The sequence below is a fragment of the Tamandua tetradactyla genome, chromosome 7 (genome assembly GCF_023851605.1).
Source record: "Tamandua tetradactyla isolate mTamTet1 chromosome 7, mTamTet1.pri, whole genome shotgun sequence".
Lineage (NCBI taxonomy): Eukaryota > Metazoa > Chordata > Mammalia > Pilosa > Myrmecophagidae > Tamandua > Tamandua tetradactyla.
In genome coordinates, this window is record NC_135333.1 from 31,107,966 (window position 1) to 31,131,363 (window position 23,398).

General features: G+C 40.0%; 1 protein-coding gene across 5 annotated transcripts; it reads left to right on the top strand.

Moving 5' to 3' along the window:
* The first annotated feature begins 201 nt into the window (after nt 1–201).
* On the top strand, nt 202–22,342 carry CBY1 (chibby 1, beta catenin antagonist). Of its 5 annotated transcripts, none has more exons than XM_077168850.1 (6): nt 202–342; nt 600–612; nt 16,122–16,238; nt 18,464–18,569; nt 18,654–18,772; nt 21,660–22,342. In XM_077168850.1, the coding sequence occupies exons 3-6, from the start codon at nt 16,161–16,163 to the stop codon at nt 21,738–21,740; spliced, it is 384 nt and encodes a 127-aa protein (XP_077024965.1). In that variant the 5' UTR covers nt 202–342; nt 600–612; nt 16,122–16,160; the 3' UTR covers nt 21,741–22,342. The 5 variants fall into 5 exon arrangements, with proteins under 5 accessions (XP_077024965.1, XP_077024964.1, XP_077024966.1 ...); XM_077168852.1 differs by lacking the exons at nt 202–342; nt 600–612 and adding exons at nt 686–744; nt 1,110–1,152; XM_077168849.1 differs by lacking the exon at nt 600–612 and having other exon boundaries at nt 203–342; nt 21,660–22,336.
* The last annotated feature ends 1,056 nt before the right edge of the window (nt 22,343–23,398 follow it).

Sequence of the window (23,398 nt, forward strand, 5' to 3'; positions counted from 1 at the left end):
TTTTTGGGGGGAGAATGAAAATATTTCTCCGTCATGGCCTATAATATGGGGAATGTAAATGATTTCAAAAGAAAGCTGCTGTGTATATACTGTGAAATTTATCGAGAGAAGTTTGCAAGATGTTCTGGTGTTTTGCGTAGACTCGCCTTGGGGCCACCCCGCTCTGGGAACCCCCTTTAATTAGGTGGTGGAGTCCAGGGCGGGGCTGCGCGCGCGCTCTGGGAGCCGGGGGTGATGGAGCCGGCCGTGAGCCGCGGTAGTGGTGGGTGACTGGCACCTAGGAGGGTCATTGCAGGCCAGCTGTCGGGGTCCGCTTCTCCTCGGGCTCTGGGACCACGTCAGGTAGGTCCCCGAGCACGGTACCGCCCGAGGCAGCGAGGCCTGGGTAGCCTGAGGGGACAGAAGAGGGCTGGACGCCCTGGCCTCCCCAGAGAGGGGCGGAAAGTCTGTTCTGCACTTTACTCAGGGCCTCAGCGAAGCTGGAGGGGCCTGGGGCGCGGCGCAGGGGGCGGGGCCCGAGCTCAGCCTCGGCCTGTCACTTCCCTTCTCGAGGTCTATTTCCTCGGTTTTAACTTGAGATTGTAATTCCAACTCCTTAGGTCTGCAGAGAAGGTGATCTTGCGTGTAAATGTGATCGGGCATGTGGACGTTAAGAACCGTTAGTTGAGTCCGAGAGCCCCGGGTGCCTCGTGGCTTTACCTGCGCAGCATGTGCTGGACTGGCTCTTAACTTTTTGAGATATTGGTATCCTTTTGGGAATTTGATAAGAACCGAAGACTCGTCCCTTAACCTTCTTGTTAGAATTACCATAAGATGGTGTATTTTAGGGCCCATTGCAAACTGTAAAGCATTGCATAATGATTAGTGATCATTATGACCAAGGAGTAGACCTTGGTCGAAGCCCACATCCACTACTTTCCCACAGCGTGATTTGGGACCGGTTATTTAGCTTCTTGAAGCCTCAGTTTTCTGATCAGTAGATGGGGACGTACTTACTTGAACTACTTCCAGGGTTGTTGTGAGGCTCAAATGCCACTGCTTTTTATACACATTAAAGTGCTAACAACCTGAGAGTCAGGTACTGTTATTAACCCTGATTATAAATAAAGAAACTGAGGCCCAGAGAGAGTAAGTGCTGGGGTCACCCTAGAGGTGAGTGAAAGAGCAATGATTGCAATCCAGATATATTCTCCTCCCTTCATTCACTTCCTCAGAGTGCACCTTCTCTCCTTAGGAAGTTTCACTGCAAAGAAGGCTCCTGTGGGCCAAAGGGGCGCCTGGGTCCCTCAGGCCCACACTAATTAATGCCTCAGAGCTCCAGGATAGCAGCCAGAGTTGTTTGTGAATTATTGGATCTGCCTTAGAAGGCAACTAGCCCAAAACCTTCCTTTTCCTCATTTTTAATATATGATGACAATTCTTGGTTTAAGGATTAGGAGAACTAATGAGATCATGAGTGAAGTGCCCCAATTAAAACCCAGAGAAATAAAATGACTTGTTCAAGGATTAGCAAGTACCTGAGGGGCAAAGCCCAGCCTAGAACATGATTTATGATGTGTCAGACATGATGCTTTTAGCATAATCTAGGGCTTTGACAGGAACTGCTTTGCTTATTTTCCTTCTTCAAAGGTCTCCAGATACTTGGAGAGGCAAGCACTGTTTTTTTCATAAATCCTTTTTTTCATAAATATACATGATTTATACTATCATTGTAATATATTAAATGCAAAGGTATATTTCCATAATATATAATTATTTTACATTATATTATACCAAATGATTTTTACCAATGTTTGACCATTTTTTTATTCAGTTATCCTACTCTCCTCATGTGTAACTACTATGAAGACTTTGGTGTATCCTTCCAGATCTTTTTTTTATTTACACATATAAATTCTTGCTTTTTTCTTACTGACTTCTTATAATGATATTCTACTATCCACATTGTTCTTTCGTATCCTATCTTAATGTTAGAGCATGTGTTGGAGAACTTTTCAGGTCAGTCAACATAGAGCTATCTTATTGGTTTTAAAGGCTGTTTAGTATTCTATTTTAAGAATGTTTACCACAATGTATTTGTCCACACCAACACTGGTAAACATTTTGGATTGTTTGTCATTTTTCACTACTGCCAACAAGGTAATAAATTTGTTTGAACTTGTGCAAATGTTTCTGGAGGATAAATTTCTAGAAATTGGATTTGCTGGCCAAAAAGTATATGCACATTTAAAATTTTGCCGGTTTTTTCTAATTGCCTTCAAAAGAATTACAACATTTTTTATTTTCACTGATGGTAAATGGAAGTATCTTTTTCATCACTGTGTCAGGGGTCCCCAAGACCATCCCTTAGTTCTGTGATTCCTGTGATTCACAGGATTCAGCATATAGTTATACTCATGGCTATGGTTTATCACAGTGAAAGGATACAAGTCAAAATCAGAAAAGGGAAGAGGCACATTGGGCAAAGTCCTGAAGAAACCAGACACAAGCTCCCAAGAGTTCTCTCCCAGTGAGTCACACAGGACATGCTTAATTCTTATGTCTGGTTGTGATACAAATGTGTCAAAGTATGACAGAAATGTGGTGTACCACGAAAGCTCATTAGAGACTCAGTACCTAGAGTTTTCACCAGGGGTTAGTCACATAGGCACCCTCTGTGTGTTAGTTAGATTCAGTTGTCAACTTGGCCAGGTGAGCATACCTAGTCTTGTTGCTGAGGACATAAGCCAATGGTACATGAACCTCATCTGTTGCTGATTACATCTGCAGTCGGCTAGGAGGCGAGTCTGCTGCTATGAGTGATGTTTGACTGAATTGGCTGGTGCTTAAATGAGAGATCCCAACGTAGCACAGCTAAGCAGCTCGGCATTCCTCATCTCAGCACTTAGCAGCTCAGCCCAGGCCTTTGGAGATGCAGAAAGAAGTCACCCCGAGGAAAGTTGTTGGAACCCAGGGGCCTGGAGAGAAGACCAGCAGAGACCATCTTGTACCTTCCACGTAAGAAAGAACCTCAGTGGAAAGTCAGCTGCCTTTCCTCTGAAGAACCAACAAAATAAATCCCCTTTTATTAAAAGCCAATCCGTCTCTGGTGTGTGCATTCCGGCAGCTAGCAAACTAGAACACTCTGCCTGGCATGTACCAAGATTCTGGACCCCCAGAAGGAAGGCAGGTATTCAGCATAAACCGCATTATTTACACGAACAGTTTAGGCACACTGAGCCACTCTCATCAGTTTTGGGAATGATGGGAATGCTCCTGAAATCCCAGTTCCTAGATGTCACCGAAAGTCCCAGCTTGCAAGCAGGCCTTTCTAAGACCATTCTAGAGATCTGCTAGATTAACTCTTCTCTGTACACCTTTACCCTCACCAGCATTGGATATTATGCATCTTTTAAATTTTTTCCAACGTGATGGACGAAAATGCTTCTTTTTAAATGTGCCCCGCAAATTATTAAAATAAGGGCAATTTAATAGATTAGCTAACTGATCAGGGAATTTCAGAATTAAACAGTACAAATTCTGATACTTAGCATAACATGAAGTCTTTTACCCTTGCTTGCATACTTCTTGGAGGAAGGGAGTGGGGGCAGAGGGTTGTTGTACCTCCTGCTGATACAACCATTCTCATCTTTTTTTCCAGGGTACTCTGAAAGTAAAAATTCTTTAGGGGTGGTATTACACTTAGGAATTAGAATGAGTTTAGGAGTCAGATAGTCTTGCTTAGATCCTTTACTCACTAGCTGTGGATCTTAGGCAAATTGGTTAAATTATCTGAGCCCACAAGATTTTTTGTCACAGCAAGCTGCTTAGATGAAGTTCTTAATGCAGCTCTTGATGGTGGCTTTACTGTCAAGACCATACCTGGTCACTTAAATAGCAAATTGTAAGCCCCGATCTCAACTTTTCAGAATTTTAAGTTATGAAGTGCCAAAAGGTACTTGTTGATTTTATTTATGCCAGTAGGGATAAGCAAAATGTCTCTAATTTGTGACCATAATCACAGCAGTAATGAACCTTAGGTCGTGACTAGTGTTTATCATAGAAATATACTAATTTAATAAATCGATACAAGTTGAAAAAAAATTTATCCAAGCTCTACTTTCCTATCTTTATTATGGGTGGAAAAATACCTACCTACCTTGCAGGGTTGCTGCAAGGAATATAAGAAATATATGAACTATTCCAATATAGGATCCAACTCATGGAGGGTACATAGGAAATTACATTAATTTTTGGTGACTTTCCCTTTTCTTCTTTGGGGTAAAATCTTTCTTCCTCGTTATTCCTCTGTTTCACTGTTATCTGTCCTTTATAGATTTAAGATTAATTCTCTTCCCTTTTCCACATTATCACCTTTTTCTCTTCTCTAGCAGAAACATGCCATTGTGTTTTGGATGAGTGGTCGCACAGCTTCAAAACCCTCAACATCCTGGACCCCACCCCTTGCCCCTCTACAACTAAGCTGGAGACATTCTGGTTTGCCCAAGGCCTGTGGTGTGGTCCCCAGGCCCAAACAGTTTTTATTTACATATATACACCTACCTGTGAAATATCAGGAGGAAACATCCTCCAATATCTTTATACCCATTTTTAAAAATTTATTTGCAAATCATTTTATATATATACTTCTTTGTTTTATATTATAAAAGCCCCAAAGGGCCTTCTAAACTTTTATCATTATTTTTAGTGAAACTAATTTCCACATCACTGAAAACAGCATAGAAGTTTTTTTTTCATGTTCTTGTTGGATATATAGCTTGCCAATTATTATGCATTATCTTTTTTTTAATTTATTAATTAAAAAATAAGAAACAAAACAACATACATAATCAGTAATTCACAATATCATCACCTAGTTGCATATTCATCATTTCTTAGAACATTTGCATTAATTCAGAAAAAGAAACAAAAAGACAATAGAAAAAGAAATAAAATAAACACAGGAAAGAAAAAAAAAAGATTACCTATCATACCCCTTACCCCTTGCTTTCATTGATCACTAGCATTTCAAACTAAATTTATTTTAACATTTGTTCCCCCTGTTATTTATTTTTATTCCATATGTTCTACTCGTCTGTTGACAAGGTAGATAGAAGGAACATCAGACACAAGATTTTCACAATCACACAGTCCAATTGTTACAGCTGTATCATAATTCAATCATCCTCAAGAAACATGGCTACTGAAACTCTACATTTTCAGGCAGTTCCCTCCAGCCTCTCCATTACATCTTGAATAACAAGATGATGTCTACTTGATGCATAAGAGTAACCTCCAGGGTAACCTCTCGACTCTGTTTGGAATCTCACAGCCATTGACACTATCTCATTTCCCTCTTCCCCCTTTTGGTTGAGAAGGTTTTCTCAATCCCTTGATTCTAGTCGCAGCTCATTCTAGGGTTTTTCTCAATCCCTTGATGCTGAGTCTCTGCTCATTCCAAGATCTCTGTCCCACGTTGCCAGGAAGTTCCACACCCCTGGGAGTCATGTCCCATGTAGAGAGGGGTAGGGTGGTGAGACTGCGTGTTGTGTTGGCTGGAGAGAGAGGCCACATCTGAGCAACAGAAGAGGCTCTCTTGGGGGTGACTCTTAGGCCTAAATTTTAAGTAGACTTGACCTATCCTTTGCGGGGTTAAATTTCATATGAACAAACCCCAAGACTGGGGGCTCTGCCTATAGCTTTGGTTGTCCACACTGTTTGTGAGAATATCAAGAATTCAATTTGGGGAAGTTGAATTTCTCCCCGTTCTCACCACTCCCCGAGGGGGGCTTTGCAGATACTTTTCCACTCACTGATCGGATAACTCTGGGATTCATCGGGGCATCACTCTGGACAAACCAACAAAATCTCATGTCCTACCTGAGATTCCAAGTACTAATGGCATTCAATCAAACTGTCTACATAAGTTATATTAGGAAATGCACTAGTCAAAATATAAATTTTGTAACAAACATTTTTTGCTTTATTCTCACACGGAAGGTGACATTTTAAAATATTAATTACCATCTATTTTCAGTACCCTGTAATAATGACATTCCTTTGTTCTTCCTCATGCAAAAACATTTTTAAAATTGTACCTTGTACATTTCACTATTATTATACACTCTAGGCATTCCTAGATTATACCATCTCAATCTTTAACATCTCTCTTTCTGATTTCAATATGTCCCCAGCCCTCCTCCCTCTATCATATTCGCAGCTTCATTTAGTGTTTTAACATAATTATATTACAGTTAGGTAGTATTGTGCTGTCCATTTCTGAGTTTTTGTATCCAGTCCTGTTGCACATTCTGTATCCCTTCAGCTCCAATTACCCAATATCTTACCCTATTTCTATCTCCTGATGGTCTCTGTTACGAACAAAATATTCTAAGTTTATTCACTAATGTCAGTTCATACCAATGAGACCATACAGTATTTGTCCTTTAGTTTTTGGCTAGTCTTACTCAGCATGATGTTCTCAAGGTCCATCCATGTTGTTACATACTTCATAAGTTTATTCTGTCTTAAAGCTGCATAATATTCCATCGTATGTATATACCACAGTTTGTTTAGCCACTCATCTGTTGATGGACATTTTGGCTGTCTCCATCTCCTTGCAATTGTAAATAATGCTGCTATAAACATTGGTGTGCAAATGTCCATTTGTGTCTTTGCCCTTAGGTCCTCTGAGTAGATACCTAGAATGGTATTGCTGGGTCATATGGCAATTCTATATTCAGCTTTTTGAGGAACCGTCAAACTGCCTCCCACAGTGGTTGCACCATTTGACATTCCCACCAACAGTGAATAAGTGTGCCTCTTTCTCCGCATCCTCTCCAGCACTTGTCATTTTCTGTTTTGTTGATAATGGCCATTCTGGTGGGTGCGAGATGATATCTCATTGTGGTTTTGATTTGCATTTCTCTAATGGCCAGGGACGTTGAACATCTCTTCATGTGCCTTTTGGCCATTTGTAATTCCTCTTCTGATAGGTGTCTGTTCAAGTCTTTTTCCCATTTTGTAATTGGATTGGCTGTCTTGTTGTTGTTGAGTTGAACAATCTCTTTATAAATTCTGGATACTAGAACTTTATCTGATATGTCGTTTCCAAATATTGCCTCCCATTGTGTAGGCTGTCTTTTTACTTTCTTGATGAAGTTCTTTGATGCACAAAAGTGTTTAATTTTGAGGAGCTCCCATTTATTTATTTCTTTCTTCAGTGCTCTTGCTTTAGGTGTAAGGTCTATAAAACCGCCTCCAATTATAAGATTTATAAGATATTTTCCTACATTTTCCTCTAACTGTTTTATGGTCTTAGACTTGATGTTTAGATCTTTGATCCATTTTGAGTTAACTTTTGTATAGGGTGTGAGATACGGGTCCTCTTTCATTCTTTTGCATATGGATATCCAGTTCTCTAGGCACCATTTATTGAAGAGACTGTTCTGTCCCAGGTGAGTTGGCTTGACTGCCTTATTAAAGATCAAATGTCCATAGATGAGAGGGTCTATATATGAACACTCTGTTCGATTCCATTGGTCAATATATCTATCTTTATGCCAGTACCATGCTGTTTTGACCACTGTGGCTTCATAATATGCCTTAAAGTCAGGCAGCATGAGACCTCCAGCTTTGTTTTTTTTCCTCAAGATACTTTTAGCAATTCGGGGCACCCTGCCCTTCCAGATAAATTTGCTTATTGGTTTTTGTATTTCTGAAAAATAAGTTGTTGGGATTTTGATTGGTCTTGCGTTGAATCTGTAAATCAATTTAGGTAGAATTGCCATCTTAACTATATTTAGTCTTCCAATCCATGAACACGGTATGCCCTTCCATCTATTTAGGTCTTCTGTGATTTCTTTTAACAGTTTCTTGTAGTTTTCTTTGTATAGTTTTCTTTGTATATATATTTCTTTTGCCTCTTTAGTTAAATTTATTCCTAAGTATTTTATTCTTTTAGTTGCAATTGTAAATGGAATTCGTTTCTTGATTTCCCCCTCAGACTGTTCATTACTAGTGTATAGAAACACTACCGATTTTTGAATGTTGATCTTGTAACCTGCCACTTTGCTGTACTCGTTTATTAGCTCTAGTAGTTTTGCTGTGGATTTTTCAGGGTTTTCGACATATATTATCATATCATCTGTAAACAGTGATAGTTTTACTTCTTCCTTTCCAATTTTGATGCCTTGTATTTCTTTTTCTTGTCTGTTTGCTCTGGCTAGAACTTCCAACACAATGTTGAATAGCAGTGGTGATAGTGGACATCCTTGTCTTGTTCCTGATCTTAGGGGGAAAGTTTTCAGTTTTTCCCCATTGAGGACGATATTAGCTGTGGGTTTTTCATATATTCCCTTTATCATTTTAAGGAGGTTCCCTTGTATTCCTATCCTTTGAAGTGTTTTCAACAGGAAAGAATGTTGAATTTTGTCAAATGCCTTCTCTGCATCAATTGAGATGATCATGTGATTTTTCTGCTTTGATTTGTTGATATGGTGTATTACATTAATTGATTTTCTTATGTTGAACCATCCTTGCATACCTGGGATGAATCCTACTTGGTCATGATGTATAATTCTTTTAATGTGTTGCTGGATTCGATTTGCTAGAATTTTATTGAGGATTTTTGCATCTATATTCATTAGAGAGATTGGTCTATAGTTTTCTTTTTTTGTAATATCTTTGCCTGGTTTTGGTATGAGGGTGATGTTGGCTTCATAGAATAAATTAGGTAGCTTTCCCTCCACTTCAATTTTTTTGAAGAGTTTGAGCAGGATTGGTACTAATTCTTTCTGGAATGTTTGGTGGAATTCACATGTGAAGCCGTCTGGTCCTGGACTTTTCTTTTTGGGAAGCTTTTGAATGACTGATTCAATTTCTTTACTTGTGATTGGTTTGTTGAGGTCATCTATTTCTTCTTGAGTCAAAGTTGGTTGTTCATGCCTTTCTAGGAAGTTGTAATTTCATCTACATTGTTGTATTTATTAGCATAAAGTTGTTCATAGTATCCTGTTATTACCTCCTTTATTTCTGTGGATTAAGTGGTTATGTCTGCTCTTCCATTTGTGATCTTATTTATTTGCATCCTCTCTCTTCTTCTTTTTGTCAGTCTTCCTAAGGGCCCATCAATCTTATTGATTCTCTCATAGAACCAACTTCTGGTCTTATTGATTTTCTCAATTGTTTTCATGTTCTCAATTTCATTTATTTCTGCTCTAATCTTTGTTATTTCTTTCCTTGTGCTTGCTTTGGGGTTAGTTTGCTGTTTTTTCTCTAGTTCTTCCAAGTGGACAGTTAATTCCTCTATTTTTGCTCTTTCTTCTTTTTTGATATAGGCATTTAAGAGGGCAATAAATTTCCCTCTTAGCACTGCCTTTGCTGCATCCCATAAGTTTTGATATGCTGTGTTTTCATTTTCTTTTGCCTTGAGATATTTACTGATTTCTCTTGTAATTTCTTCCTTGACCCACTGGTTGTTTAAGAGTGTGTTAAGTATATGTGAAGTATATGAGCCTCCACATATTTGTGAATTTTCTGGCACTTTGCCTATTATCGATTTCCAACTTCATTCCCTTATGATCTGAGAAAGTATTTTGTATGATTTCAATCTTTTTAAATTTGTTGACTTGCTTTGTGACCCAGGATATGGTCTATCTTTGAGAATGATCCATGAGCACTTGAGAAAAATGTGCATCCCGCTGTTGTGGGGTGTAATGACCTATACATGTCTGTTAAGTCTAGCTCATTTATTGTAATATTCAAATTCTGTGTTTCTTTATTGATCTTCTGTCTAGATGTTCTGTCCATTGATGAGAGTGGGGAATTGAAGTCTCCAACTATTATGGTAGATGTGTCTATTTCCTTTTCAGTGTTTACAGTGTTTGCCTCATGTATTTTGGGGCATTCTGGTTCGGTGCATAAATATTTATGATTGTTATGTCTTCATGTTGAATTGTTCCTTTTATTAGTACATAGTATCCTTCTTTGTCTCTTTTAACTGTTTTACATTTGAAGTCTAATTTGTTGGATATTAGTATAGCTACTCCTGCTCTTTTCTGGTTCTTATTTGCATGAAATATCTTTTCCCAACCTTTCACTTTCAACCTATGTTTATCTTTGGGTCTAAGATGTGTTTCCTGTAGACAGCATATAGAAGGATCCTGTTTTTTAATCCATTCTGCCAGTCTATGTTTTTTGATTGGGGAGTTCAATCCATTAACATTTAGTGTTATTACTGTTTGGGTAGTACTTTCCTCTACCATTTTGCCTTTTGTATTTTATATGTCATATCTAATTTTCCCTCTTTCTACATTCTTCTGCACACCTCTGTCTTCTGTCTTTTCGTATCTGTCTCTAGTGTTCCCTTTAGTATTTCTTGCAGAGCTGGTCTCTTGGTCACAAATTCTCTCAGTGATTTTTTGTCTGAAAATGTTTTAATTTCTCCCTCATCTTTGAAGGACAACTTTGCTGGATATAGGAGTCTTGGTTGGCAGTTTTTCTCTTTTAATAATTTAAATATATCATCCCACTGTTTTCTTGCCGCCATGGTTTCTGCTGAGATCTGCGCGTAGTTATTGGGCTTCCCTTGTATGTGAAGGATTGTTTTTCTCTTGCTGCCTTCAAGATTCTCTCTTTCTCTTTGGCCTCTGACATTCTGATTAGGAAATGTCTTGGAGAACGTCTGTTTGGATCTATTCTCTTTGGGGTGCGCTGCAGTTCTTGGATCTGTAATTTTAGGTCTTTCATAAGAGTTGGGAAATTTTCAGTGATAATTTCCTCCATTAGTTTTTCTCCTCCTTTTCCCTTCTCTCCTCCTTCTGGGACACCCACAACACGTATGTTTGTGCGCTTCATATTGTCCTTCAATTCCCTGAGTCCCTGCTCATATTTTTCCATTTTTTTCCCTATAGTTTCTGTATCTTGTCGGATTTCAGAGATTCCATCCTCCAGTTCACTAATCGTAACCTCTGTCTCTTGAAATCTTCCATTGTAAGTTTCCATTGTTTTTTTCATCTCTTCTACTGTATCTTTCATCCCCATAAGTTCCGTGATTTGTTTTTTCAGACTTTCCATTTCTTCTTTTGTTCATTCCTTGCCTTCTTCATATCCTCCCTCAATTCATTGATTTGGTTTTTGATGAGGTTTTCCATATCTGTTCGTATATTCTGAATTACAGCTCTTCTATCTCATTTGAACTATTGGTTTGTTCCTTTGACTGGGCCATATCTTCAATTTTCCTGGTGTGATTTGTTATTTTTTGCTGGCATCTAGACATTTAATTACCTTAATTAGTTTATTCTGGTATTGCTTTCACTTCTCTTACCTAGGGTTTTCTTGCTAGATGAATTTGTTGTCTATCTGTTCTTTGACCTTCAGTTCAGCTTTTTCTGGACCTCTAGCTTAGGTTTTGTTTAACAGAGGATAATTTTTCAGTTCTTGTTTTCTTATTCCTTGCCCTGCTTGTTTCGTGCCTTTTCCCTCCCCACACTTAGGAGGGTCTACTTAGGTAATATAGACTCCAGCCAGTTTTTCCTGGGCTAAAATGGCCTCCTATCAGGGGGAAGGAGTCACCTGCATCAGTTTTCCCTGAGGGTGAGACCCAACAGGTTAAAAGACTTTCCTGTGAAGTCTCTGGGCTCTGTTTTTCTTATCCTGCCCAGTATGTGGCGCGTCTGCCTGCGGGTCGCACCAGCAAAAGATGTTGCGGCACTTTTAACTTTGAAGACTCTCCCTGCTGGGGGCGTGGTGGAGACGGAGGAGAGGTTGTAGACTGGTTTTAATGGCTTCAAATTGCCAAGCCCTGGGGTCTGAAGTCCTTGAGGGAGGGATTCCACCTGAGTTGGGCTTCACCCCTCTCCTGGGAAGGCACAGGTGGGAGACAGCCCTGAAAGCAGCCCGTTTCTGCCTATGCCTGGGGCAGTTGCAGCCAGAGAAGTCCCGCTGCTGAATCCAGAGGCTGCCAAGTCTCCATAGAAACACAGCCACTAAAACCTCTGTTTCCTCCCCTTTCCTCTTTTTCCGTGAGCCCAATGAGTGACCTTTGCCTTGACCAGGTTTCGAGTCTCTTTCCTTTCCCTCTGGGAAGCTGCCTGTGGGGGAGGGGCACCAGGCGCCGCGGCTTGGGGAACTCACGGTTTTGGGGAGGCTTGCAGCTGGTCCATCTGGTCTAGACTGGGGTACGCTGTGTGTCCGGTCACTGACGTGGCTCCGGGAGCTGTTCTGTACTGTTTCTGGTTATTTAGTAGTTGTTCTGGAGGACGAACTAAAACGCGCACATTGCTAAGCCGCCATTTTGGCCCTTCCTTCTCTGCATTATCTTTTTTTTTTTCTGCATTATCTTTTTTTTTTTTTTTTAAAGGAAAGACAGAGAGAAGGAAGGAAGGATAGAAGGAAGGAAGAGAGGAAGAAAGGGAAACATCTTTTTAAACATTTTCTTGTTTTATTGTATTTTGTTTCTCCGTTTTCGTTACATGGGCTGGGGCCGGGAATCGAACCGAGGTCCTCCGGCGTAGCAGGCAAGCACTTTGCCCGCTGAGCCACCGCGGCCCGCCCTCTGCATTATCTTTTAATCCTAGGTGATATAAAATCTTGTTTCAGAAGGTATTGAGAATTTTTTTTTTTTGCTAACTTCTTGCCAGATATGATTAACTCCTTACTGGTTTTATCTCATAATGTGGTGAAGGAAGCCTTTATACCTAGGAGTAGGAAAAGCTTGAGCTCTGCCATTTTCTTCTTGCTCACTTATGCTTTTGTTGTTATTTTCAGCCTACAATTTCTTAAGCTACTTGTATGTTATAAGTTAAAATTGGGTTATATATGGAAAAAAATAAACCCCAACTCTATCTCACACCATGTAAAAACTTAATTCCAGGTAAATCATAGTACTAAATCTGAAAGCTAAAACAATAAACATTTCTAGGAGATAACATATGATAATATCATGGCATTAGGGTAGGCAAAGATGTCTTCAATAAGACACAAAAACACTAATCATTTTTTAAAAAGATTGAAATTTCATTAAAATTAAAAACTTTTTAAATCAAAAGAAACCAGTAAGAAAGCAAAAAGGCAAATCCTGGGAAGGAAGAAGATATTTTCAGTACTATACGTATATGTAACAAAGGACTCATATGTAGCATATAGAAAGAACCCTTACAAATCAATAAAAAAAAAAAGACAACCCAATGGAAAAATGACAAAAGTCTTGAACACGTGTCACAAAAGAGGGTATCCAGATATCAAATGAGTAAATAAAAAGGTGCTCAATTTAATTAATTTTCAGAGAAAAGCAAATTGAAAACATAATACATACCTACCAGAATGGATAAAATGAAAAAGACAGAAAATACCAAATGCTGCAAAGATATAGAGCAACAGACTCTTTTTTAAGCATAAAAATAATTACATTCTTACTCTGTTTTTTTTATTAATTTTTAAATTTTTTTAAAATACCAAAAAACACCAAACAAATGCAAACATTTGTAACTTTTGATCATTCTGTTCTACATATATAAAAAGTAATTCACAGTATCGTCACATAGTTGCATATTCATCATGATCATTTTTGGGAACATTTGCATCTATTCAGAAAAAGAAATAAAAAGAAAACAGAAAAAAATTCATACATACCATACCCCTCACCCCTCGCCTTCACCGATATCAGCATTTAGATCTAAATTTATTTTAACATTTGTTCCCCATATTATTCATCTTTATTCCATATGTTTTACTCGTCTGTTGATAAGGTAGATTAAAGGAGCATCAGACACAAGGTTTTTACAATCACACAGTTACATTGTGAAAGCTATATCATTATATAATCATCTTCAAAAAACAAGGCTACTGGAACACAGCTCCACATTTTTAGGCAGTTCCCTCCAGCCTCTCCACTACATCTTGAACAAGAAGGTGATATCTACTTAATGCATAAGAATAACCTCCAGGATAACCTCTTGACTCTGTTTGGAATCTCTCAGCCATTGACACTTTGTCTCGTTTCACTCTTGCCCCTTTTGATCCAGAAGGTTTTCTCAATCCCTTGATGCTAGGTCTCAGCTCATTCTAGAGTTTTTCTCAATCCCTTGATGCTGAGTCGCAGCTCATTCCAGGATTTCTGTCCCACATTGCCAGGAAGGTCCCCACCCCTGGGAGTCATGTCCCACGTAGACAGGGGGAGGGTGGTGAGTTTGCTTGTTGTGTTGGCTGGAGAGAGAGGCCATATCTGAGCAACAGTAGAGGTTCTCTTGGGGGGTGACTTTTAGGCCTAATTTTAAGTAGACTTGACCTATCCTTTGTGGGGTTAAGTTTCATATGAACAAACCCCAGGATTGGGGGCTCAGCCTACAGCTTTGGTTGTCCCCACTGCTTGTGAAAATATCAAAAATTCAACTTGGGGAAGTTGAATTTTCCCCCTTTCTCACCCCAAGGGAACATTTCAAATACTTTTTTTATCCACTGTTCAAATCACTCTGGGATTTATCGGGTCATCACTCTGGACAAACCAACAAAATCTCATGTCCTACTCAAGGTTCATGTACTTATGGTGTTCAATTAAGCTGTCTACATAAATTATATTAGGAAATGCACTAGTCAAAATATAAACTTTGTACCAAATAAACATTTTTTTTCTTTAGTCTCACACATAAGATAAAATTTTAAAATATTAATTACCATCTATTTTCAACACCCTGCAGTAATGACATTCCTTTGTTCTTCCTCATGCAAAAACATTTTTAAAATTTGTACACTTAGTCACTATCATTATACACTCTAGGCATTCCTAGATTATACTATCTCAGTCTTTATTGTGTATCTTTCTTTCTGATTTCATTTGGAGCAACAGACTCTTACATACACTGCTGGAAAGAGTATAAATTGGTATGACCACTTTGGAAAACTATTTGCAGTATCTGTTAAAGCTAAATATATGAGTGCTCTATGACTCAATAGTTACACTCTTAGGTATAAAATCAGAAATGCCTATATGTGTATGCTGAAATAGCCATCCAATCGTGTTCTTAGCAGAACTATTTATAATGGCCCAACTGGAAACAGTCCAAATGTCCGTCATCAGTAAAGTGGATAAATAAATTGTGATATGTTCATACACTAGAATATTATACAACAATGTCAACAAACAAATTACACCTACATACAATAATATCGATATATCTCACAAACATGTTGTTGAATGAAAGAAGACAGATACAACAGGACACACTATGAGTCCATGACATAAGGCTGTTGGGTAAGGTTTGTGGGGTGTGGAGATGTTCTGTATCCTCATTTATAGGGTGGTTATACAGGTGTATATGCATAGTAAAAACTCATCAAGCCATGCACTTATGACCTGGGCACTTATCTGGATGTATGCTATACTTAAATTAAAAAGTTATACCTCCCCACACACATACGCACACACATACACACACACACACACACACAAAACCTGGATGATACCATTAAATCTATTTAACTGCCCCTAAGTGAGTTGCAGTAGGTTGCAACTTGCTGAAAGCAAGGCCATTGTCACCTCTGCCATGGTGTGGACATCCCCCTTCTTCAGGATACCTCATATACCATACAGGACAGGTGACATTCTGGCTTATGGACTGAATGCGAGGTATTAGTATCAGTCTGGAATTGAAATAGCAGTAAAGCTTCATTTCTTTAAAATGGAATATATGCAGAGGCTATTGTTTCAGTTGTATTTCTTCCCAGTGTAGAGGAATAAGGTGAGATTGAGCTTCCTGCTGTAGACTAAATCTGGTGATGCCAAGTGGTGAGAGAACTTAAGACAGGCAGTTAGACACTGGGCTGTAGAGGTGAACATGAATTGCAGAGCCAGACAGACCTGGGTCCAAACCCATCTCTCGCTTATGACCTTGGTTTTCCAAATCTCATCTGTCAGATGAGTATAATAATAGGCACTGATCAAAGAGTGGTTTTGAGAATTTAATGAGATTTTTATGGAAAGGTCTTAGCTTAGTTAGTGCCTGGTAAGTAATGAGGATTCAACACCTGGGAGCTATTATCAGGATTGTTCATAGCCGCATGACAAAATATGTTTTCAGGATTTGAGGATAAGGCATAAGGTCACTGATCCCACTGTTTGTAACCCTGACTTTTTTTGATCCTAGGAGAAGGGAGCATTGTACCTTTCCTTCATCAGGCCAAAGATGCCTCTCTTTGGGAATACGTTCAGTCCAAAGAAGACCCCTCCTCGGAAATCAGCTTCTCTCTCCAACCTGCATTCTGTGAGTATTGGTCTTGGGGTCAGTATGTTGTGTCGAGTGCCTGGAGCATCAGACCTGGTCTCTGATGGAAATTGTGGTCCTCCAGAGTCATCATCTTAGGAGGGTGTCCTTTTAATTCATATTATGCTATTGCTAACAACCTATTTTTGAACCCCAGTTTAGGAATTATTGTCAGAGCTTGTGCAAGAACTTTAAAGACATCAATCTCATTATGTTTTTTGGTCTAAAACAATATGACCCAATTTGATCCACTTTATTCCCAAGACTAAGCTAGGAATTAATTTTAGTCATTTCCAAGAATCAAATTCATTCTCAAAGGATGATGATTTGCCACTATTCATGGCACTCGAAAGGTTATGTTAGAGCTTCAAGGGTTGTTTAAAAAGTTATTCCAAAAATATTTGGAGTGATGGCAATAGCTGTAGAATAAATTATAACCTTCTAAAGCAATTTACCACCTATTTGAGTATATAAACTCTAGGAGACTAAAAAATTATGTTACTTAAAGTTAAACCACATGAAAATCAATTTCCATTCTATAAAATGACACAAATATACCCAGGTCCCCAAACACACAATTACAGCATTCTTTTCTGCTTGAGTCTTCTGTACATCTGTGACCAGATCTTGCCTTCATCCTCCACTATAATCCTATTAGCCATTGCTGGCTCTCATATACCCAGGCTGTAAGTCTGAACCAAGAAGTCATGTATCCTTTTCTGACAGAGCTGGTTGTGTGAAAAAGCACAACCTTCAAAGAAGGTGAGTGGGCAGAGCAGCAGAGCTGTTACAGCATTGACCTAGGCTTTGAGGTCTTTGAGTCCATTGTTTCTAAAGTTATGATGGGGGTGCCCCACTGTGGCCAGGGTTGGACACTCTGGAAAGCAGGCCAGACAGAGGCTCAGTTTCCAGTGCCTGCAGGCCTTGAGGCTCCCTTTCCTCCTCCCAAGCACCATGGAACAGATGGACCTGATATTCTCTCTGGGACATCCTTGGTCCTAACCACACACAGTGTACGAGCAGCAGAATGTTTACATGATGTCTGTCTCTGACTGTGACTTGTAGTCAGTCCTCCCTACAGTGTTTTACAAATATCTACCATTAACTGTAAATTATGATAGGGAAAAATCTCCACCGTACCTTGTATATAAGTGGTGAATTTCCTCACCTCCCCAATACTACAGGTTAAAGTCCCTGATCTTGAGTGTGACACATAAGGGCCTTCACTTCCTTACCCCAGCTCTCCATCCTGCCCTTCACCTCTACACACCTTATGCTTCAGCCACACGAGCCTCCCACTCCACCGCCTTTGTGCATATTATTCCCTCTGCCTGGAATGCTCTTCCCTAATCATTAATTCAGGAACTATTCATTGATAACTTGCTATGTGCCAGGTGTTGTTCTAAACACTGGGTATAGAAAAATGGATTAAGGAGAGGAGGGGGAAAGACCAAGTTCCCACATTCATGGAGCATATATTTTAATAGGGGGAGACAGAAAATCAGCATGTAAGCATATAGCAGATGGTAAAAAATGCCCTAGAAAAATCAAAGTCTAGGTTAGGGATAGGGCATGGCAGGGTCATGGGTAGGGGTAAGGGGTGGGTAAGTTATAGTTTTAAATAGGATGATCAAGGAAGGCCTTACAAAGAAGGGCCTTTGCCAGGGTGAAAGCTCCTCAAGAGCAGAAATGTTGTATTCATCTCTATACACACAGTACCTAATCCTGACTCAAGGTGGGCCATCAGTGATTTATGAAAGTGAATATATAAATGGCACTGTCACACATGAAAAACAACTGCTAAATGGGTTTCAGAATTTTATGGCTTTTCCACTACATATTTTCACTCTATACTAAAACAAATATTAACTTAGAGACTTATTACACTTAAAAGAGGATTTTTTGCCTTATTAAAAATTTGCAATAGGATTCCATAAACTCTAAGGGCCCAGTAGATACAAAATCATTCAATTTGCAAATTTAGCTATATATAGCTTTTTTAGGAAAGCATCTATTATATACAGTGGTAAATTTCTTATATAGTTTAAACATTTTTGTTGTATATTATCTGATTCCCTGACCTTTTAAAAAATCAACTGTGCAACCTGATGATTAGAGAAAAGAGATGAGTTGTTGGGATCATACGGTTAGTGAAAAAGGAACTGGGACCAGAACCTGCATATGCTGCAGTCTCCTGAAGCTGTCACATAGTGTTTCACCCACAGTTGGATCGGTCAACACGGGAGGTTGAGCTGGGCCTTGACTACGGAACACCCACTATGAACTTGGCAGGTCAAAGCCTGAAGTTTGAGAATGGCCAGTGGATAGCAGGTGGGCCAACTTTCCTACCCTTTTGTCAAACGAGATTGTGAAATGAAATCCCTCTTGTAACCACTGGGTCTTTCCTTTCTCCAGAGACAGGGATTAGTGCAGGTGTGGACCGGAGGGAGGCTCAGCGTCTTCGTAGGCGGAACCAGCAGTTGGAAGAAGAGAACAATCTCTTGCGGCTCAAAGTGGACATCCTGCTAGACATGGTGAGAAAGATGATGGGTAAAAGATGCCTATGTCTAGACTTTCCTCTTTGGGAGGCTCCACCCCAGGTCACTTAATTCAGCTGATGTCTTGTGAGTGCTTTGTATCCAAAGACACAAAAGCAAGTAAGATGCAGCCTTCCCCTCAAGGGCTCTTGAGTTGGAGAACATGGTAAATGGAATTACAGTGCCTTGGGGAGAGGGCAGCAATTAGGGTCTGTGCAGGGCTGGTGTCAGCACATGAGGAAGAAGGTTAATTCTGCCAAATCAGGAGGGCTTCTGCGGTGGCTTGGAGCTCTGTATCCCAGAAAAACATGTTCTTAATCCTAATCCATCCCTGTGCGTGTGAACCCATTGTAAATAGGACCTTTTGATGAGGTTACTTCCATAAAAGTATGACCCAACTTGATTAGGTCTTAATCCTATTACTGGAGGCCTTTTGGAGGGAAGACCACAGAGACAGAGAAAGTCACAGGGAGCAACCAGAAGCTGAAGGTCAATGGAACCACAGAAGCCAGGGGAGGCCACCATGTGCATTGCCGTTTGACAGAAAAGCCAAGGACCAAGGATTGTTGGTAGCCAGCTCCAGAACACTATAGTCTTATGGCAGAAAGCATTGCCTTTATGATGCCTTGATTTTGAACTTCTGGCCTCAAAACCATGAACCAATAAATTCTGGTTGTTTTAAACCACCCAGTGTATGGTATTTGACTTAGCAGCAGGAAACTAAAACAGCTTCCCAGAGGAAGGTATATTTGAGCTGCATTTTGAAGGCTGAACGTAGGATTGGAGGTTGGAATAAGGACCATCATATTTTGCCAGAGCTGCTATCATAAATATCACACAATGGGTTGGCTAAAATATTGGAAATTTATTGGCTCAGTTTTGAGGCTAGGAGAAGTCCGAAATCAAGTTATTGGCAAGATTTACCTTTTCCCCCAAAGCTGTAGCATTCTGGTACTGGCTGTTGACTATCCTTGGAGGTCCTTGGGCTTGTATTTCTGCCCCCATCTCATGGCAGTGTCTTCTCCTCTCTGTCTTTTGCAGCTTTTTTGTCCTCGTTATAAGGCTCCCAGTAATCCAGATTAAGACCCACTCTCTTTCAATTAGGGCACACCTTAACCTAAAATTATCATCTTCAAGAGGTCCTATTTACAATGGGTTCATACCCACTGGAATGGGCATTGAGATTAAGGACCTGGGTTTTTTTTGTTTTTTGTTTTGGGGTACATAATTCAGTCTACCACACGAGCACTCCAGGAAGGGGGATCAGTCTGCTCAAGACCTGGGAGTGTCCCACAAGAAGTAGGCATGAATCGGAGCCCAGTGCAGACCTGCTGAAGGGCACACCCTTCCTGACTGCTGGTTTTTTGTGGCTTTTAAAAACCCAGCAACCAACCATGTGACCTTGGCCAAATAATCATAGAATGCACATAATAATGGGACCTACCCCACAGGGTGGTTATGGGGATTACATTACTTACAACATGCAAAGTCCTTAGAAAAATGCCTGGAACATAATAAGTGCTCAATAAAAGTTGGTTCCTACTAAAAGTCCACATTAGATGAGGAGAAACAAATAAGAGTGGAAAAAACTATTATGCATAGCAAAGACAAGTGAAAGCTAACAATCTTAACAACAAAAGGGAAATATAAAAATATACCTATATAACATAAGTGGAAATGTTTTTGGTGGGAGAAGAGGGTAATAAAAGATAGGTATGTACATGACATACATGACCTTCTACTTCCCAGATAAAAACTACACATTCACATCCAGCTAGGGGCAAAGGAATCTAAGACAATGTAACATTGAATATAATTATCAAATTGATAAATAAGACGCTATTCACATTTCTTCTGAAAAAGAATCTTTATAACTTAGTTCAATTATAATCCTATAGTTTAACAGTATAATCAGTTTAGAAAAATGTTATTGCATATCCAACCTGTCAAACATAAATTTTATGAAATATATATTCTAAACTTTATGGCAATTTATTTCACAGCAGACTTGACCTAATGAAAGCAGAATCTGTTATTCAGTATTAAATATTAATCTTGAGAATAAAAATGTTAACACTGAAAAGGACATAAAAACTGAGCAACCTATTGGGCCTGGCAGTATCTGTCAAATCATGAGGTGGTAGGACAGCATATGTTGCAATTATTTAGAGTGTGTGTTCTGGAACTAAACTAAATTGCTGGAGTTGCTGGCCCAGCTCTACTGACTATAGGCAAGCTATATAACTGCTCTATCACTTAGTTTCTTCAGCAATAAAATAAGCCATAATGGCAGTCTCTACTTCATAGGGATGTTGCAAGGATTCAATGCATTGCTGCAGGGAAAGCACTTGGAATGGTGTTTTAGTCAGGAACATGCTCCTCTACTTTGACAATGACCTGACCTCTACTTTAGAAAGCATGTCTCTCTGTCCCTGTCTGTAGTGTCTTCCACTTTCTACTCTTATTTCCATTGAAAGATCCTGATGAAAGAAAGTGTCATTCTCTTTCAAGTACTTTTTTTCCTAATCACCATTATCTGAATTGCAGCTCAAAAGCAACTTAGACCCTAACCCTTTAGCCAGAGCATCACCAGTATCTGTCTTCTGAATCCTCTGAGGCCTGCTCTCCATAACACGGTGGCATGCAATAGCATGCAGTAGCAGGTAATCAAAAATGTGGATGTTGTGAATCGTGAATGTTCTTTAAGTCCTTGGGCCCTGGGTCCTCAAGTGGTTACATTCACCCAGTTATGAAGGATTTTCCCATCATGGATGCTGACTGTGTTAAAGATGTACCAGGTGGCCTTTTTCCTACTCAGAGACATGCAAACCCAAAACAACTCAGAAATACCCTTCTTTAAAATGGTCTGCTGCTTTACTTTCAGCTCTCTGAGACCACTGCTGAATCCCATTTAATGGAGAAGGAACTGGATGAACTGAAGAGTGTCACCCGGAGGAGAAAATGAAGACCCCAAAGAGATTCGTTAGGAAACTGGAGAGAAACTGCTGATTAAGGAGTAGGACGTGGGTGAAGTTACTTTTTAGCCAGATTAGTAGATTATGTCCTGGGAGAGAGTGTCATATAATGAGGCCAAAAAAGCACTGGCACCTTTGGCTTGTCAGTAAGGAGAGCAGCTCAGTAGCTAGGACTGTATTCTAGATGCACTGATTAGGGATGCCAGTCTATAAACAAGACTGGAGGGACATCTGGGGCTGGTATTAAGCTTTGTGTGCTCTCCATACATGCAAGAACACAAGTGCACATGTCTCAGACTCACATGCATTGCACATACACAGTTGGAACAAGCAGCTGGAATTCATTCTTTCACCGCTTCCAACAGTGTTTGGGGCATGGCACCAATTCTGAGAAGGCCTACATCAGGAGGTCTCAGAGGGTGGCTCCCCTGGTTCTCTGCCACTCATGTCACTCCCTGCCTTTAAAGAATACTCATTCCCCAAAACCACAGCGGCCTCTGGCTTCAGCTTCTCAGCAACAAGCACCAGCATTCCATGGCAACACTATATTTTTTTGTGCTACTTTCCTGTTTACACTATTTTTTATGTATATAAATAATGTTAAATGAACTCTCTGTTGCCGAAGTGACAAAAAAGAAGCGTCAGTTCTTGAAGAAGCAAATGGAGTCAGGTGTTTAGGCTTCTGCTGGCCCATCCAGTGACAAAACTTTGAGGTTGTGGGGGATGTTGTCCCATATTCTCAGTACATTCCAGCTTCTGGGCCAGGACAGAGGCTGTCTTGGAACAGAAACAGTCCCTCTCTGCCCAGATTCCTTTGCCCTCCTCTGAAGAGTGACCTACCTGGCAGTGACTGAGTGATTGAGTGTAGGGCTGTATTCCTTGACTGAGTGATTTGAGTATAGGGCTGTATTCCTTGAGTGGGAATTAGTGCCTCAGTCAGTGTGAGCTGGACTCCTTTGGCTGGAGAAGGAACTAACCAAGAGGGACTCCAGCTCCCTAAGTCTAGGGGAAGGGTTTTGAGGATGGGGACATGCAGTCCAGGGTTCTAGACAAGGGATGGCTACTGTGGTCAGTACTTTCTAAGTGCCTGTAATGTGTCCGGCACTGGTTCAGTACTTTGCACTTGGCCTCATGTCTACCTCACCTCATCCCTGTTGAGCAGGGATTCAACATACCCATTTGCAGCTGAAGCTGAAACTCCTGGAAGGTCAGAAACTTCTGGGGGTATACAGCAGGGATGTTGGAACCAGGGTAGGTATGTAAGTCCATCTGATTTCACATAGTGAAAGGGAGGAGCTAGGTGATTGTCTTAAGTGGAGGCTGCTGTTTGCAGTCCACCCTTACAGGCCAGCAAAGCACTCTACTGGGGGGCAGAGGGGCAGGGTGGAAAGAAAAGCATAATTTGTGACTCTAGCTCTTGATTTTACTTTCTGATATAGCATGGAATGTTTAATTCAGAAAATATTGGAGAAGGAAACATATATGCAGGGTGTAAATCTTCAGATTCAGGTAATAGGAGCAATTAAGAATTTACTTATTCCTAAACTGGTATCATTGGCAACCACTTATTGGGCACCCTGGATGCAGACACCTGGATCTAATTCTCATGAATTCTTTATGTTTGTTCACTTCATCCTCGTGAGGGGAC

Bases quoted from the DNA above. Each gene is read 5' to 3' on its own strand.
- CBY1 (XM_077168848.1), top strand. From the start codon at position 2,830: ATGAGAGATCCCAACGTAGCACAGCTAAGCAGCTCGGCATTCCTCATC. The intron at 2,998-16,121 runs GTAAGAAAGAAC...TTTTGATCCTAG, and splicing joins GACCATCTTGTACCTTCCAC to GAGAAGGGAGCATTGTACCT. The intron at 18,773-21,659 runs GTGAGAAAGATG...CTTTACTTTCAG, and splicing joins TGGACATCCTGCTAGACATG to CTCTCTGAGACCACTGCTGA.